Source organism: Henckelia pumila, chromosome 4 (assembly GCF_033568475.1).
Source record: "Henckelia pumila isolate YLH828 chromosome 4, ASM3356847v2, whole genome shotgun sequence".
In the NCBI taxonomy this organism is placed as follows: Eukaryota; Viridiplantae; Streptophyta; class Magnoliopsida; order Lamiales; family Gesneriaceae; genus Henckelia; species Henckelia pumila.
In genome coordinates, this window is record NC_133123.1 from 231,061,737 (window position 1) to 231,074,990 (window position 13,254).

Consider the following 13,254-nt stretch of genomic DNA (forward strand, 5'->3'; position numbering starts at 1 on the left):
TCAAGACACCGTGTTGTCCCGCAGTGTTGTAACACGGGGTGCAAAACACGGGTTTGCTTACCTTTTTGGCATGCACCACAGACATATGGAAATCCAGACTTTAGATTTGGAAGACCTCAGACAGCTTCATATTTACTCAAATTCTTTAAGGTCTTGAAATTCACATGTCCAAGCTTTTGGTGCCATAACTAAACTCATCAACCTTTGAGTGTCTACATGCCAATTCCTCACAAGTTGGTAGCAATTATCAACTGATCTTGTACCTGTCATAACACAATGATTAGCATTGTCAAAAACTTCACAAGTATTCTTATCAAACTTCACATGCAAGTCATCATCATACAATTGACTAATCGAAATTAAATTCGCATTAAGTCCTTCAACGTGTAAGACGTTATGAATCTTTGAAAACCCTTCCACGTTGAGTGTTCATTTGCCAACTATTCTTCCTTTTGCACTACCTCCATACGTTACTCTACCTCCATTTTGTTCGATGTAGTCTGTGAGGTGATCTTTCAAACCTGTCATGTGCCGAGAGCTTCCACTGTCAAAGTACCAATTTCCTGCAGTGTTAGCTTTCAAGGAAGTATAAATAACAAAACTTTTAACATCAGACTTCTGCATCCAAACTTTCTTTGCAGTGGATTCTTTTCTTCCAGTGTTGCGCTTGGTGTTGCGCAACATGGGAGGCAACACCTGCTTAGATTCCCACAAAATATAGTCATTTTTAAGCTTACGACAAAAAGGCCTGATGTGACCAGGTTTGAGACAATAATGACATACAAAAGGACGCTTCCATTGTTTTGGCTTTGGGACAAAAACATTCTTCTCAACAATTGGTTTCTTACCTTTCGAAACAGTTGAAGGATGGTTCAAGAAATCACTACCTTCCTTCACAAACACTGGTGTTTTGGAAGATTCACCAGTTTCATAAACACTTTCTTAAACCAAGACCAAACTTATCATTCTTACCCATAGTCAAAATAGAATCAAGTTTGCTTGAATTGGAATTAAATTTATCAATTGTTGTTTTTGCTCTTTCAAGTTCCGAATTCAGCAACCCTAATTCCAGAACTTTCTTACTCATGAGAACCTCCAATCTAGCCACAACAGCTTTCAATTCAATATTCTCTTTTGTAAGGGTTGTGTTTAACTGATTCCTCTTGATCCAATCACAGTACAACTCTTCATAGAGTTTTTGAATACCTTCTAGAGTATAAGCATCAGCTACCTGTTCTTCATGATCACTTGAATTATCAAGGTTAGAAGCAACAAAACAAAAAGATTTTTGAACTGTGTTGCGTCCAGGTGTTGCAACACTGGAGCCAACACCGAGAGGATTGATCTGAAAATTTTTCTTACTTTCCAGCAAAGTAGTAAAGGATATGAGATCTGCTTGTTCAACCTTTTCTTGTTCTTCTTCAGAATCATCATCACTTAGAAAAACATTCATACCTTTATGAAGGCGATTGGCACACTCATATGCATAGTGTCTATATCCCTTACATTCCCTGCATTGAACATTATCAAAATTTTTACTTGAGGACTGACTCTTACATTCATACTTTTGACGAGGTCCTCGAGTATTAGCTGGCTTTTGAGGTTTCTCTGAGATAGGCAATTTAGGAAATTTCGAAGGTTGTGAGCCTTTCACATCCTTCTTTTCTTTCATTACCTTGAAATAATCAGTGAATTTCTTCGAAATCAGGGCAATAGAATTTTCTTCAAGATCAGATTCCTCACTACAAGAAAAGTAACTTTTTGCAGCGTGTTATCAACGGCGTGAATTAAAAGCACGCCTTTGATGATATTTTTGACGGCGTGCGCGTATTTGTACGCTGTTAATATTTTCGTACCTCATAAAAATGACAACATCCATAAAATGCACACTGCGAATATTATCTTTTACGACATGTGCTTCCCGTGCACTGTTAATAACCTTAAATTTACAATGGCATGCGTTGAATACGCGTTGCTAATAATATGTTTTAAGAGCTTGCACATATGTGTGCTGTTAATAGCACAAAACTAAATAAGAGAGACACATTGTGATTTTCTAAAATGAAAAACCCAAATCCCTAACCCATTCCCGTCGGCTTCTTCCCCCTCTGTTTTTTGACATGAATTCCATCTGCACAAGGTCGGAGAGAGATAGCCCGACCACAATTTACCCAGCTTATACCTTGTTTACCCCGATTATGACTTGTAATGAACGAATCGAGCTCCAATTTTGGTCGGAACCATAGTCAATCGTGAGTAAAGCTGTGCGCTGTTCTCCTTTGTTTTTTTCTGGTGATTTCACTCCTTCCGGTTGTTTATTGTTGTGTATTTATAATTCGAGGCTTTGAATATTATCTGAGCCATACCCGAACGTTTTTCACTTGAACCAGCTGCAATCTGGGTCTTTTCTGGTGAGTTTTGATGGTTTTATTAAAGATTTGCTTACAGATCCTCGTGATATTGAATTTGGGAATTTTGAACAAATATATCTTTTTACTGAGAATACTAAATTTAGGAATTTTGAGTTATTTCTTGTTTTTCTTCTGCTTGGTGTTTCTTGTGTATGTGTGAGTAAAGGCTACGTGAACGATGCCTCTTGCATCCGAAGGTGCCAAAATTCATGAAGGAAAATTTAGATTTTGTTATCAATGTTACTTTCAAGTTAATATTTTTGAATAAAATCTATAAATATTTTAGTCACTTGTGATTGTGGGGTTGGTTTTCAAGAATTTATTAGAATTTCATAACATGTGATGTGTTGCAATTGCTATCTATTTTTACTTCTATTTCCAGTTCATTATTAGCATACTTAGTTTTGCTGGGATGCATGTGCTTGATGGATATGGCAATTAAGATCCTGGCCCTTTCCAAGGTATGGAACATTATTCGTATTTGTTTTGTGGAGATTCAGGGTGAAAAATGCAAGACATATTGTTCCTAAGATGATCTAATACTATTGGTCTTCTTGTTTTTGGCTGCAACAAGCATGGATACAAACCCAAAGGACAGTTTGAACCAACCAATCGAGAAGGTAAGCAGAGTAAGATTAACTAAGAGTCACATTGCTGCACAGGATTGTATGATATTGTCCAAGAAAGTGGGCGTTTTCGTTCTTCATCCGTGCATTTTATTCTTTAGTATTGTGTTCTAATTATTTTCACAATGGTAAAACATGAGGAGTAGAGCAGGGGGAAAGGGCAGGTAAATTGAAACTGGAGGATTTGGCAGAGTACTTCCATCTTCCTATCAGCGCGTCTAAGGAAATGAATGTATGTGCATCCGCCATAAAGAAGATATACCGTAAGGAAGGCTTATCATGATGGTCACACAGAAAAGTTACGTTCCTTTTCCTATATTTTTATGTTTGGGAATATGTGTATCTTAAGCTTGTTTTCTAAATGTTTGTATGATAATTGTATTGAAGAAAAAGAAGAGTTTGAATTCGGGTGATGCGGATGAAAGGGAGCATGCTTTGGAGAAAATACATGAGATTGAGCAAGTACTTGAGATTTTTTGCGGAGAAAATGTTTGCTGATATATTTTTTGCTGCATATATATATACTGGTTTTCTACAAATAAGTTATCTCTTATGAATGAATGTTAAATAAATGAGAAGAGGTAAAGACAAGAAGTTGTATTTGAAATAATAAACACACACGATAGGAGTTGGGTTGATTTGCTTGATGTTAAATTATGTGTCATGCGACAATTTTTTTTATTTTTATCATTTAATATTTTTTTGATTGATAATTAAATGGTCACCAATATTCTATTTCATATTCGACATAATTTATACAATAGTTGGATCAGGGGAAAATCTTTTATATCTACAAAAATGAAAAAAAATTCATTGATTTTTTAATATAATGGACTTTTGGATTTATTTTCAGTATTTCACCCATATTCATATTTTATTTATGATATTTGCAAATCTGGATTTTATCAGTTTGATTTTTGAAGTAATCATTGTGCTAATAAAGTTCTGCATAATACTTGTGAAACTATATTATAAAAATTCAGCGATTTATGTGGGCCTCGTTTATCTCATAATAGTTAATTTGTTTCTTTCTTACTTACTTTTGCTTAAACATTTAGCTCAATATTATTCTCTACGTATTTAGTTTAGAAAAATATGAGAATTCATGACATGTGCATGGATTTATACACATATGAATTAAATTACATTTGTAGCAAAAGCCTTCATTTGAGCTGTCGGGAAAGCTTGTTTACAGAACTTGTTTTGGACAAAAGATGAATGACATGATTTTTACACTATCCAGTGATGATCTGGAATTTTCCGTGACATTGCTGCTTCTGGTTCTGTAGTATACTGATTTTCTTTCAGCATTTTTGTATACTGAATTTATTTCAGCTGTATACCATTTTAGAATGTTTGTATTTTCTTTGAAGTGCCACTAGTTACAAGCCATTTGGATGTAACATGTAGTTTATATGATTTTTAGAAGTTGAACTTCAAATTAAACTTTTAGTTATTGTATTTTCTTCGATTTTCATGTGGTTTATGAAACTTGTATGTTTGTGTTTTATTTTAATGCAGGTTTTTAGTGTTGGTGGTAGTGGTCTTGGGAATGATATTGGCAAAAAAAGGTAGTAGTGTTGATAATTTTAACCAAAATCAAGTTGCAACTCAGGTAATTATTTTCAAATTGTGTGCTATCCAAACCAAATTGTTTTATTAAAGTACACACGGTAGAAATAATATTTATATCGTTTATATGCAGTCAAATTGGAAGAATGTTAGCCATGAAAATATTCCGAAAAAAACTAAATGTAAATTGCTTCGTTGGTGTGGTGACGAAGTTGTTGCAGAAGGGAGAATAGCATCTACAAATCCAACAGTAAAAGTGCATCATGTTCCTCTCGGTGGATCTTGTTGGAAAGTTTGGATTGATAGAGTTCTTATGGAGCAGGTAGACCTAATTCGACCGAATTCTGAAATGATTTTTCTCGATGATGCAGTAGGAAACACAATAGCATGGTTTTCTTAATTTATCATTTTGTGTAACGGATATAGATCCTATTTATTCTAGAGTTTAAGGATGTTTTTGTAGAAAACAATCATATTACTTGGTGTTTTTTTTTTACTTCATTCATTACATTAGGATTAATGAGAATGAATATTTTTAAATTTGTTTTTGTAAGGGATATCATGGTTCATAAAAATTATCAAAATCAGATGTTGTCACTAGGTGTTGACAACATCCTACACAACATGCAGCGGAAATATTAAAATGTGAATAGTAACAGCAAACCAACAGTAAAAATACTCAAGAGTAAATAAACATAAGTACTAAAGTAATAAAAGGTTGCACATACAAACAGATTCAGATGTTGTCACTAGGTGTTGACAACATCTTTAGTAACACTTTTATTAACATGCATCAGAATTTTTGAAAGCATGAATAAAATAGATAAGCAATCAAACAAATCAGACTCAAGTATTTAAGCAAGAGTATAAAATACTCTTGCAGCGCCTCAGGGTAAAACTTTCACTAGAAAACAAATCAAAGAGTTTACAAAACCCTAAAACTAGTAAATTATTTCACAACTCAATTTTCTCAAGAGCAAGTGAGAAAATAAACAAATAAAAGCATCTCCTAAAATTCTATACGAAATAGAATAAATAAACAGAAACACGGAGATGAATCCTTGATGCCGAACACACGAGAGCAACACTCTTGAATCTTCAAAGCTCTCAAATCTTCAACGGCAATCAAGTAGACCACGACCAATGGTTGTAGAAACGAGCTTCAAATATGTATTCTGAATTCTTGTGATGTACGCTCAGAAGCTCTCTAGAAAATCTCACTTGGTCGTGTCTTTTATTTTGTACCCTCAAATCCTCATACATGGCTTGATCTCTCTTTTCTGCGCACTCTCATTTTTCTCCAAGCCGTCTGAATCTCTACGCTCTTCTTCTATTTAAGCGTGAACAGTTCTTATCTCCAAAAAGAGTCTTGATCTTGTTTCCTTAATTCAAACTTGAATCTGCAATGATAAGGAAACAAAGATAAGTTAGGAGATAAAGATATATTATGATAAGTGCGTAATATCTACTACAAAATAATCAAGTAAATATAGAAATATTTAAGCTCTTTAAAATATAGGAATATATCATTCTAAAATCCAATATAAAACAATTCCTATTTAAAATATCTCAACCAATAAGATATTTAAAAAGATCTAAACTTCAAGTCCAAGAAACCATATTTTAAATCTAGGAATATTATATTATCTCAATTCAAATCAAAATTATTCCTAGTTTAAAATATATCAAGTATATAGATAAGAAACAGAATATTAACTATCAATCCTAGAAAGGCAAAACATTAATACAATCTTTCAAAACATGGAAAGATATCAAGGAATAATTATCCTTTCAATCTCCCCCTTTTTGCCTTTCTGGACAAAACACCTAAAACCAATTCAGCAAGTCCCCTTGAATATTAATTCTCAGAACTCCCCCTGAGTTCAAACTTCTCAAATCAGTTCTCCCCCTGAATTTGATCTTTCAATTCTAAGTGTTGTCAAGAATATTGGCAACACCTGCACACAACACTGGGTGAGATCAGAAAATACTTAATACATGTTCAGAAGTGAATTACAAAACACATTTAATCAATTCAGCACACATCACAACTCTCCTGAATATCAATTCTCTCCCTGAATATGAAAATACATTCTCCCCCTTTAGTCACAGCATGGATGTTGTCGAGGATGTTCCCAACATCTCCTCAGAACACCTAATTCAGAGTAGAAAAAAAACTTAGAACAAATCGGAGAGTCATAATCAAACAAGCTAACATTGATTAGAACCAGATCAGAGCAAAAACATAAAGACAAATCAGATTAGAGCAAAATAAACCACAAAAAAATTAAACTTAATGCTCTATGATGATCTATCATTTGCTTCGCCAGAACTAGCTTCTTCTCCTTCAGAACCAGAGTCACTATCTTCTCCATCAGAGCTAGAGCCACTAGATTATCTTCTCCCCCTTTTTGTCCAGAAGAGGTACCTACACCAAGAAAAACTCGATATTAAGACATAAGAGATTCATAGTAAGCAATGTCTTCTTTGGCTTGTAAAATCTTCTGTTCAACATGCAGCATCTGGGATTGAATAAAGATAGAATCCTGTTGTTGAAGTAGGAGGAACAAATATGGCAGTAGCAGGGGAGGTGTTGGCAACATCTGCCACAGCATCTGCAACAGCACCTGTTTCTGACCAAGGTAGATCCAATTTCATGTTACCTTTAAGTAATGCAGGTGCAAGCTTCAGGACCTCAACAATAGCAGATAAAGGCTCATCATCATGTTTTTAAAAATATTGAGATACTAGCACAACAAATATCAAAGAAAGAAACATGAGCATGCAAGATACCAACCCACAGTTTGCATATTGCATAACTGTAGTAAAACACAAGCTTTCCAAAGTTCAAAGCTGCTCCAGTTCCTATAGTAAACAACACACCAACTTGTTGTTTGGTGACAGATGGAATTTGTGGACGGAGTCCAAGTCTTGATTGCAGTCTTGTAAATAACATAAGCTATCTTATCAGAGTTGGCTGCACATCTTCTTCCACCTCGGGTGAGTTAAAGAATCCATTAATCACAGTAGGACTAAACTCGAAAAATATGAACCCTCACATGAATTTTTCAAAATTTTGCGAAAGAGGGTTCGGCACAGCTTTAGTCAAATTTCAGTAGAATTCCAAGACCATAGGTCTACAGTAAGGAGTAGCATATATCACAGTAGCGAACATATTTATGAGTTAGAAAATTCTTACCAGATTTTGTGCGCCATATGCTTCCAAATCAATGATGTGGTCTCCAATGAATTCACAATTGGCATAGTGTTGCCAATCGTTTGCAGCATTCTCAGAAAAAAAAAAAACAGAGGAATATGATTGGCTTACTCGGTAGTCTTCATCCAAGGTGTTGTCCAGGGTGTCAGCAACACCTTCAGAAACATCTTCTGCAGAAACAGCAACACCGGCTTCCATATTCAAATACTCCTCATCTAAGATGTCAGCAGTAATGACAGCAGCATCTGACGCAACATCTTCTTCAGAGGCAGATTCCTCAGAGCCTTAATCAGAGAATGCAAGGGATGGATCAGCAGCAGTAAAAATGACTATCAAAGATGGATCAGCAGCAGTAACAATGACCATCAAATATCTCAATTTTTAAAAAATCATCCTCTAAGATGTTGTCAGAGATGTTGTCAACATCCGGCTCAACATCTTCTTTGTAGCTCATCTCTGTTTGAATATCAGTGAATCAAAATTCTTCTCTGCCATAAAATTTTGAATAGTTAGAATAAGAAGAGAAGAATTTGACAATAATGCAAGTACCGACAAAATTCTGTAGAAGTGATAATGTGGTAAGGGTGAGCAAAGAGTAACAAGACCATAAAATATTCTGATGATAAGATCAAATCTAAACAACAAACCCTTCACATATTAATCACTCGGTCGCAGTTAGCGTTCCCCAACAGTAACAATTGTCAACGTTAAAATGAATTTTAAAATCATTATGGCCACAAATTTCCGAATTAAGGCAATAAATCAAGACAATTGATTTTCACAAAATTTTCATAAAGAAACTCCACATTGAAATAAACTCCACTAAAAACATTTTCAATCACTAAACAATTCGAAATATTAGTGGATAGGGCAAATCACTAAATTTTGCTTATTTCGAACTTCAAACTTCTCAGCAAGATATATTCACCATAAAATAAATATGCATGTCTTAATTATGTCTAAAAACAGAGTGTAACAATGCAATAAAATGCAATCACATGCAAAAATAATATGTTGACAAGTGAGGTGTTATCCACGATGTTGGCAACATCTTCCAGCAACATCCTAAGATTCTCAAAAATTTTATTATCAAACAGCCATTAAATTCATTATTATAGAAGTGGTAGCCTGCACACTAAAGGAACGATCTTCAACGGACTACTTTAGGTAGCTTTTTCCATTTGCTTCTGATTTTCAATCAAATTTGATGATTGAGATTATCTCTTTTAACCATTTTGTTATTTTGAGTTTCTGAATTTGTGAAATCACTTTTCACTTGGGACAGGATCATGAAATACACGAACATCCCTCCACTACTTCGTGATTTAGTCAGAACTCTTCTTCAATTAAATCTCTTTAAACTGTAAAATAATTTGCAAAGAATCCTGAGTGAAAACTGGTCAATGATTACAAAGTATCAAACACTTCACAAAACAGAGTGAATGCATGAATGCAACATGCCTAATGAACCTAAAGATGCACATGCATGAAAAGGTGTTGTCGCAGGGTGTTGGCAACACTCCAGACAACATCTCAGTTCTATCTATAATGCACACAAACTGAGAGACTTCCGTAGATTGGAAAATCTCTCGAAATACAATGCTTTGGTGAAAATATCAGCTAATTGGTTATCAGTTCTAATAAACTCAATACAAATCATGCCTTTCTCGACCAAATCTCTAATGAAGTGATGTCAAATGTCTATGTGTTTGGTTCGAGAGTGTTGTACTGGATTTTGGATATATCAATGATGCTTGAATTATCACAGTACACATTCACCTAAGCATGATATCTAGCCTAGTAGCACAAAAAACAAGATACTTCCAATTATGCTTATGTAGAGGGTGTTGTCAACACCTTCGACAACATCTTCCCTCGACAGTTTTTCACTTGACCTTATTGGTGTACGCATGTGTTTACAATTTTTATTCAAATACTTTTTCACAAGATTTCTAGCATACTATATTTGACACACAAAAATTCCACCATGCATTTGTTTCACTTGCAACCCCAAGAAATAATTCAATTCACCAACCATACTCATCTCAAAAGTAGACGACATGAACTACACAAATTCATCAACAAGTTTTTCACAAGAAGCACAAAAGATTATGTCATCCATATAAACTTGGCAAATAAGAATATTACCTTGAGACTTTTGCACAAACAATGTCTTATCAATCTCACCTCTTTTGAATTCAAGATTGAGCAAGTATTTGGTTAATCTTCCATACCATGCACATGGTGCTTGCTACAATCCAGACAGTCCCAATCTTTTTGGTTCACTGTTTAACACAACGCATGAAAATCTTACATGTGAAAACGTGGAGCACATGCAAATTAGTCCAGCCATCTTTCGATAATCCACATTTTCTGTTCTTCGGATTTGCATATCTCCATGCACATCTACAATGACCTCACTATCTTCATCCTCATTTTCAGCAGTGAATTGTTCAAAATTTTGTTTCTGGAGATTCTGTAGGAGGTGTTGTAACACCTTGGACAACATCTAAATTTTCATAATTTTCAAACAGATCATAAACTTCATCTTCGACAGTTTTCTTCTTTAGATCTACAAAGTCATCAAAAACAGCATTAATAGACTTGAAAAATTGTTTGAGTTCTTAAGTTAAACATCATGTAATCTTGAATATCCAAAGAATAACCTAAGAACAAACACTTGTCACTTTTAGCATCAAACTTTGCAAAATGATCAAGTATCATTCAAAACGTAACATACACATTCAAAAACATGAAAGTACTTAAGGTTCGGCCTCTTTCCCATGAGAGTTTCATAAGAAGTCATAGTAGAACCATTCCTCAAGTATACTCAATTTGAAATGTGACGTGCTGTGATTAAGGCTTCTACCCAAAAATATTTTGAGATATTTTCAGAACTTAACATCACTCTAGCCATATCTTGCAAAGTTATATTCTTCTTTTCAACAAATTCATTCTGTTGTGGGGTTTTGAGAGCAAAAAATTCATGAAAAATACCTTTCTTACCACATAAATTCTCAAAAGAAAAGTTTTTGAACTCCTTACCATAATCAGTGAGAATTCTGGTCACCTTCAAGTTGTGAAGATTCACAATCCTTGTGAGCAAATTCTTAAAAACATCAAATATATCTGATTTTTCTTTCACAAATCTTACCCAAGTATATATTGAAAAATCATCTACACAAACAACAGAATATTTATTACCTCCACAACTTTCCACATCCATTAGACCTAACGAGTCCATATGTACAAGCTGAAGACAGAGTATTGTCTCAGATGTTGGCAACATCTGATGTAACACCCTGGTCTGCTTTTTTTGACATGCCTCACAAACAAATGGAATTTCAGATTTTAGATTAGGCATACCTCTAACAGCATCAAACTTACTTAAGTTCTTCAAATTCTTGAAGTTTTCATGCCCCAACTTCCGATGCCAAAGGTTAAATTCATCCATCTTTGTATGTGTACAAGCCATCTCTTCTCCAAATTGGTAGCGATTATCAGATGACCTCGTACCTGTCATAACACACATGTTAGAACTATCAAACACTTTGCATGATTTCTTATCAAACTGCACATGCAAGTTGTCATCACAAAGCTGGCTAATGCTTATTAAATTTGCAGTTAGTCCTTCAACATGTAGCACGTTGCGAAGCTTAGGCAAACCAGCAACATTCAGTGTGCTTTTTCCTACGATAATTCCCTTTGAACCTCCTTCATAAGTCACTTTCCCACTCTTTTGTTCAACATAATCAGAGAGAAACTTCATAGAACCTGTCATATGATGTGAGCTTCCACTATCAAAGTACCAAGTACCTGAAACATTAGTTTTCAAAGCAGTATAAATCATATAACAATGAATATCAGCCTTTGGTACCCAAACCTTTCTTACAGTATATCTGTTCCTAAAGATGTTGTGGGAGGGTGTTGGCAACACCTTCGGTGCAGATCTATGTCTGTAGTCTTCCTGCAACTTAAAACAATATGGTTTGATATGACCAGGTCTATGACAGTAATGACAAACATACTTACCTTTCCTTCAGGGCTTTAAAGATGCAGCAGGTTGTGGCTTTGGTTTTGGAGGATCGGTTGTTGTGACCTTTTCTGTTAAGCTTCCTGGACAACTATTTTCTTTGACAAATAAAGGAGCTTTTGAACATTCACCAACCTCAAATTTACTGTTTTCAAAACCTAGTCCAGCCTTACCATCTCTTCTCATCATGAGCAAAGAATCAAGCTTGGTTGTGCTTGAATTGAATTTAGCGAGTGTAGCCTTAGCTTTCATGAGTTCATCCTTAACCTTACACAATTCCAGGTCCTTCTTACTCAGCACTACTTCAAGTCTTGACATAGAAGCCTTCAAATCAGAATTTTCTCTTGAAAGAAAAGTGTTCTTCTTATTTCGTTCAACCCAGTCAGCATATAACTCTTCATATTGCATTCGCACATCTTCCAAAGACATTCTTTCATCACCTGCATCAGAATTATTTAAATTATCAGCAGTAAAAAAATTTAAACATACTGACCTTTGGGAGATGTTGCGGCCAGGTGTGGCAACACCTGCGGCAACACCTAAAGGATTGACTTGCATCAGCTTTTTTCTTTCCATCAATGTTGTCAGGGATGTGTGGCTTTCTTCTTCATTCTGTTCTTTACCTTCTTCAGAATATTCACCACTCAAAGATGTGTTCATCCCTTTCCGAAACCTGTTTGCACATTCATTGGCAAAATGACCATAGCCTTGACATTCATGACATTGCACCATGTCAATCTTCTTTGCAGTAGGCTTTTTCTTTCCTTCCAGCATAAGTAGAGGCTTTTGAGGATCAGGAAACTTCCTTGATGATTGATAAGACCCGCCTATTTTCAGAGTTTTGTTAGCAGCCGGAAAAAGTAGAGCTTTGAGTTTCTGATCGGTCTTCTTTGTCTCTCTCATCTTCTTCAGATAATCACCAAACTTCTTTGTGATGAGTGACAATGAGTCATCTCCCAAATCTGATTCAAAGACTTCTTGAGGTTTGAAGAAAGAGTTTGCTGTTGTTGACTCCATAATATTCCTGAAAAAATAATCCAAAATCAGCTCTTAGTGTATCAAGAGTAGGCTCTGATACCACTTGTAAGGGATATCATGGTTCATAAAAATTATCAAAATCAGATGTTGTCACTAGGTGTTGGCAACATCCTACACAACATGCAGCGGAAATATTAAAATGTGAATAGTAACAGCAAACCAACAGTAAAAATACTCAAGAGTAAATAAACATAAGTACTAAAGTAATAAAAGGTTGCACATACAAACAGATTCAGATGTTGTCACTAGGTGTTGACAACATCTTCAGTAACACCTTTATTAACATGCATCAGAATTTTTGAAAGCATGAATAAAATAGATAAGCAACCAAACAAATCAGACTCAAGTATTTAAGCA

General features: G+C 34.9%; 1 protein-coding gene across 6 annotated transcripts; it reads left to right on the forward strand.

Moving 5' to 3' along the window:
- The first annotated feature begins 2,014 nt into the window (after positions 1 to 2,014).
- Positions 2,015 to 5,132, forward strand: LOC140863204 (uncharacterized). Of its 6 annotated transcripts, none has more exons than XM_073266456.1 (7): positions 2,015 to 2,411; positions 2,794 to 2,872; positions 2,986 to 3,031; positions 3,184 to 3,335; positions 3,425 to 3,499; positions 4,559 to 4,652; positions 4,743 to 5,132. In XM_073266456.1, exons 5-7 carry the CDS (start codon positions 3,450 to 3,452, stop codon positions 5,007 to 5,009), a joined length of 411 nt encoding a protein of 136 aa, XP_073122557.1. In that variant the 5' UTR covers positions 2,015 to 2,411; positions 2,794 to 2,872; positions 2,986 to 3,031; positions 3,184 to 3,335; positions 3,425 to 3,449; the 3' UTR covers positions 5,010 to 5,132. The 6 variants fall into 6 exon arrangements, 5 of the variants coding, with proteins under 5 accessions (XP_073122557.1, XP_073122558.1, XP_073122555.1 ...); XM_073266457.1 differs by having other exon boundaries at positions 3,189 to 3,335; XM_073266454.1 differs by having other exon boundaries at positions 2,794 to 3,031; positions 3,189 to 3,335.
- The last annotated feature ends 8,122 nt before the right edge of the window (positions 5,133 to 13,254 follow it).

Coding starts and splice junctions, on each gene's coding strand:
- LOC140863204 (XM_073266454.1), top strand. CDS start 3,450: ATGCGGATGAAAGGGAGCATGCTTTGGAGAAAATACATGAGATTGAGC. Junction 3,500..4,558: donor AAATACATGAGATTGAGCAA/GTACTTGAGATT, acceptor ATTTTAATGCAG/GTTTTTAGTGTTGGTGGTAG. Junction 4,653..4,742: donor AAAATCAAGTTGCAACTCAG/GTAATTATTTTC, acceptor GTTTATATGCAG/TCAAATTGGAAGAATGTTAG.